Source organism: Metopolophium dirhodum, chromosome 2, assembly GCF_019925205.1.
Source record: "Metopolophium dirhodum isolate CAU chromosome 2, ASM1992520v1, whole genome shotgun sequence".
NCBI lineage: Eukaryota > Metazoa > Arthropoda > Insecta > Hemiptera > Aphididae > Metopolophium > Metopolophium dirhodum.
The window spans coordinates 303212-308871 of record NC_083561.1 but is presented as its reverse complement, the minus strand read 5'-3'; the positions used below and the strand labels follow the sequence as shown (position 1 = coordinate 308871).

Here is a 5660-nt window from a genome sequence, read left to right as displayed (position 1 = left end):
TTATAAGTCAATAACAATGATATACGTTAAATTATTATAATAGTATAATATATATTATATACCATGTTTTTGACAAAAATGAATTCAACATAGCCTGTGTATAATATTAGATAATAATAGAAAAACTAATTACTTATTATATTATGAAACATATACTTCGTAGGCGTGCGCACGAGTTGGAGATTTCAGAATTATGTAGATACTTACATATTATTACCTATGTATATTATATTACATTTGTACACTCGTAATTCAATATTCATGCAATTCGCCCCAACCCGCAGGCCTAAAGACTGGACTTTGAGTCGTTTGTGGTGGAGAGGGAGCGTTCGGTTTCGAATATATCGTTGAAACTCATACCATAGAATATTCTAGTCTATACTCATACGTAACATATTAATAAAAATTTTGAAGGACACAAGAACGCCCGTGTGTAGGTATGTGTTTAACACTATTTATATACCAACTGCCTACCTAAGTATATTGTATGTATTATATTGATTAAACCATTAAACATATTATTTAAATTGAATTAATCAATGTCATTTATTATATATGTATACGACCTGGTAGCAACGAATGAGGAACCTTGTATAAGTAATTTATTAATTGTCAAGCTTTTTTATTCACAAACAATATATTATCAATCATAAATTGAATAAAAACTAAAAATTTGAAATATCTATTAATAGCATAAAAATAGCCAAAATCTTATCTAGAAAATGAAATTATAAATATTTTGTAAAAATGCAGTCTACAATTATTCATTTTTAAATTTTTTAAATAATTATTTTTTCCGTTTTTAAACAGATAAAATTTCAGATCCTATTTGCTACCAGAATCCACCCTCCTCAAAGTTGAATATTGATGCATCCACAGCTCCAACAGGTGACAACACAAAAAAAAACATTCTAAGACCAATAAATCACCCTGCTCAAAATCTATTACTCACAGTGTGGCAGAGAATGTGAGAGCCAGTCAAATTGAATGACTAACGAGTAATGTCTTTACGAGAGCAAGAATCTTGTATGGAAACAAAACGTAAGAAATGTATTTAGTTTATTCATCAGAAAATGAATAAATAATAATATAGTAATTACTAATTATATTAATTAAAAATGTTTATACCTGAAATACTCGGGAATTGTTATAGGCATGGCTCTTTTATTAATAGACTATGTCACATGACAATTTAATAAAACTCAACACAGCTTCAAACAAAAACAAAACTTGAATTTAGTTGTTAGCAATTTCAATGTGCATTTTAATTTATTTCTAAGTAAGTACGTAACATGTAAGTATACATTTCGGTTTCAATTGCATAGCTTGGTTATAAATAAATTATAACATGATGATTTTTATATAGTATTTTTTTTTTTTAAATATATATTTATACTTTTTTGTAGGTAATAATTTTAAACAAATACAATCAATGACGTATAAAATCTATTTTTGTTTAATTATAAAAAAAAATTCATTGAATATATGCAGGTCCATTAAGACACTATGGTTGAAGCCAATTTTGATATTATTATTTGTGTTTCAATAAATTATCCTTTAATTTATCTTTGTTAGCACCAGAAAACCGAACAACCTAAAAAATCAAATAACATTTAAAGTAGAATGATACAAATTTGAATATTTACATTATATTAATTAATTTTACTTCTTTTTTTGATTTTAGGAAGACGAATGTGGGCATTGATTGTATGTTATACTCAATAGCCGCTTCTTCACATTCATCAACATCAACTTTTAACATGACTACATCAGGGTACTCATTGGCCAGTTCCTAAAAATAAAAATATTATATTTTTCATTATCTAGTTTGTTTGTTTTAATTTTTCCTTTAACTAATTAGCTAATAGTCAACATTTTGATTTTTATACATTGAAATATTCTGAATAAATGTTAAATTTCAGGAATGTATTCATTTTATATTTAGCAGTATCAAAAGTATGAAATAAATATTTTTGTATTTAAAAAAAATCACTATTAAAAAGAATAATATAATGAATTTGTGTACAAATAAATTATTGATCACTGTAAGAAATTCAATAGATAATACTTTTTTTTTAAATAGCCATACTAATAGGAATTAGTTAAAAATATCTAATAAATGCTAAATATTATTGATGTTAATTTATGTATAATGTAATTTATAATTCAAATGTCATTTTACTAATATTTGTATTATTATTATTATTATAAAGAAACTTAATAATTACTTCAATGAATGGAGCCATTAACTTGCAAGGACCACACCATTTGGCAAAAAAGTCAATGATGACTAGTTTTTCTTTGGCATCAGTCAATTTAGTTGCCAGATCGGCCTGCAAAATACAAAATATTATAAAATATATAATTTTTTATAACAAAAAAAAAGTGAATATAATTTACAAAATATTAATAGCTGTTGACATGTATTAATTATTTAAAAGCTCATTAAATGGATTAAATTTAATAATAATTTATAACTATTTAGTATGTTTTTGTGATAAATTTCATAATATAGTTATAGATAAATAAATTATTAATATTTATCTATAAAATACAAGATAACACCTATCTGAACGGAAGTACTTCAAGTAGATATTACCTATATTGTATAGTATATTTTAAATAAAACAGAACCTATTATTAATTAAAATTTTTTAAACAAATTTAAATGTGATATAATATATATCAAACAAGGTTAACAGAATGACAATTATGTCATAATAAACATACACTTATACAATACATAGAAAATTAAATTTACACTAGTATAAGCGCTAATACATTTTCAAGAACTTTTTTTTTTGTCTAACAATCAAATGACTTAATCACATCAATAAACTCAGGTTTAATGCTGAAGTATTAGATTACGTTGCTATGAATGGAATCACTTGAATATTATTTTGAAATATAAATAAATATGTCCAAATAATAAATTGTTGAAAAATTAGACATATCTTGTAATATTCAGTTTAAAATTTAAATACATGCAACAATAAAGTTTTTTCCAAACACCTATACAAACATTTCTTTCAATACTGAATACAATAATACCTACTAATTATTAGATATAAAATTAATATATTATACCTATCAAGCAGTTATTTTGATTGTGAAAATACTAATGCAATGATAATAAAAATAATAAATAATAAAAACTCAACAAAAACATAAATAAATTAGTTTTATCAAACATAATCATCTATTTTAACATCTTAAGTAAATGCATTGATATAATTAAAAAATATGTCAGTTATACACTAATGGGACCAATCAAATAGTATGCACCTATTAGAACATTTAATTCACGATTGACTTTTTTTTTCGTGGTATCGAGGACCGGAGAAGGAACAAGTTTGCCAATACTTATCCTAATTTATGATTGAATATATAACTAAACTATTTGTTTAAACAAGTTGTTTTGTTGTATCCTTGTGGCTTCTAAAATAAAGTAAAAGAACTTTAATTTTATTGAAACAGGGTTAAAACAATTATTTCTCAGCCACTATATAAAAACAGTTAATAAAATAAAGGCTTAAACTAAATATGTTTTAAAATGGCCATTAGGATTAGGTATGTCATATATAATTATTATTAGGTACTTAGGTAAATGTTTATTAGTTTTCAAATGTAATATTGTTATTTTCAATTTAATTACAATGCAACCAACATGATTATAAATGTGTTGTGGACCACATTTAAGATTAAAATTGTATTAATGCTCTATATGCCTTATAAAAATTAATTAACGATTCACTAGGCCCATTACTGCACACAATATAACTACGATGATGATCAAATTTTCAATCAATTACTAAATTATATTTGTGGTTAAAACTCGAGGCGGGGCTAGTGTTGAATAGAATAAATTATCAAGCTTAGGTACCCTAGGCAGTTTTTGTCTAAAGCAGTTATGTAGGTGTACCCATATTACATAAACTCGACATAATATTATACTACATAGTACTATTATAATGTCTATAGGTAGATTTACAGTGTTTTACGTCATCGTGACGACCTTTCAACTTTCTAGGAACACATACAGGTCGCATACCGATTGGATGATTCAAAAATTAAAATTTGTCGATGTGACGCATGGCATACAACAGACTATTATTACAGTCGCGATTTTAGTGCGAAACGAGCAATATTCGTTTTAAATTATTGCGCAGACACAATATTATTTTTGTTTTAGTGTCGCGCGGGCAAGTCGGCAACCGATGGGTTTATCAATTTATTTATCCGACGGCTGCACCGGGAAACCATAGATAAGAGAACATGTCCGCTAAATAGTCAATATTGACGCGCACACACACAACACAGGCCACGACCACATAATATAAACCCAACAGATACGACCCAATAATATGTGTTTCATATATATTATATTATTCACACACACACACACACACACGCGCGCGCGCGCGGACAGATCTCCAAATTAAAAACTTCAATCATCACTGTTGGCGGTCGAGGACAAATTAAATAAAGCCCTTCACCTCACCCAGTGAGGTCCTCACAGCGGCGGCGGGCGGTCGCCTCGCACAGTTCACACGTTATTATTATTATAGTAATAGTAATATAAAAGCAATAAAAACGACGACGACGACGACCTTGTCGACGTGCGCAAAACGAAAACGCGTTCCGTACGTCTCGCGCAATAATTTTTACGGAAAACACAAAATATCACGAAGATCGTCGTAAAAAGCGTACAATCTAATAAATGCGATAAAATAATATTGTTATTATTATTAGGCGGGTCGAAAGCTCCTCCGAAATAACTACAAACGAGAACATTCGTACCAACGAAAATATTACAAGTTCCAAGCTTTATACTCACGGCGTCGGTGACGAGTTGAACCATTTTGGTTGATGAGTAGTTGATTAGGCGGCGTGAGTACTGCGTGCGGACAGTGCGGCAACGGACGACACGTCTGACGAAGCGTTCGCTGTTCAAGTAATCAAACCAAGTGTTTGGCGTCGCCGCGTCGGTCGATTCCAACCGTTCGACGTCGTCGCGACGGCGGCCGTTGATCGGCGGGCGGTGTACGCGCGGAACAATGGCGACCGCGCCGATCAGCAGTGCAGCCACGACCGCCACGCACGTTTTGTTTTCATTCCGTTTAGACTTTCCTGGGGGTATCGTTCGTCCGCAACACTTGGATCACACGATTCACGGAAATTGGTATTCGCCATTCCGGCACCTTTATCTACTATTGCAATATAAATTGTAATAATCATAAATTATAAATTACAATACTTGGAATACTGAATAACTAATTTATAATTTATAGACTATATAGTTACCTATTACCACACTGCCACACGGTCAACTATAATAATTTTATAATAAATTATTATTATTAACATGACGAAACAATACCAACTTATTGTTTTCAAACTTTTCATGAAACTTATTACGTAGTCAGGTGCCCAGGTATAATACCTATAATATTTAGGTACCTACCTAAACTTATTTTAGATTCTGAGCGAAGCGATGAATGTATTGATTTTACAATGATGTGTGTGTTTTTTTTATTTTTGTGTTTGTCATCACCTTTTAGGACAGTAAAAGTGCTTGGATTTTCTTCAACAGTAACTTTTCTGATAGGAAAGTGAATCTAGTTGGTACTTTGGGGGGGGGGGGGAGGTCAAAATTTTAA

General features: G+C 29.3%; 1 protein-coding gene across 1 annotated transcript; it reads right to left on the bottom strand.

The window, feature by feature from the left end:
* Window positions 1–1433: 1433 nt before the first annotated feature.
* LOC132939428 (thioredoxin-2-like) lies at window positions 1434–5033 on the bottom strand. The gene is made up of 4 exons (XM_061006586.1): window positions 4838–5033; window positions 2229–2333; window positions 1667–1792; window positions 1434–1594 (listed from the first exon to the last, which is right to left on the bottom strand). The coding sequence occupies exons 1-4, from the start codon at window positions 4859–4861 to the stop codon at window positions 1532–1534; spliced, it is 318 nt and encodes a 105-aa protein (XP_060862569.1). The 5' UTR covers window positions 4862–5033; the 3' UTR covers window positions 1434–1531.
* Window positions 5034–5660: the final 627 nt, after the last annotated feature.

What these genes read in the sequence shown, in the direction of transcription:
- LOC132939428 (XM_061006586.1), bottom strand. Translation starts at nt 4,861, where the DNA reads ATGGTTCAACTCGTCACCGACGCC. An exon ending in TAATGGCTCCATTCATTGAA is followed by an intron (nt 1,793 to 2,228) that starts GTAATTATTAAG and finishes TTTTATTTTTAG; the next exon opens with GAACTGGCCAATGAGTACCC. An exon ending in TCCTAAAATCAAAAAAAGAA is followed by an intron (nt 1,595 to 1,666) that starts GTAAAATTAATT and finishes TTGATTTTTTAG; the next exon opens with GTTGTTCGGTTTTCTGGTGC.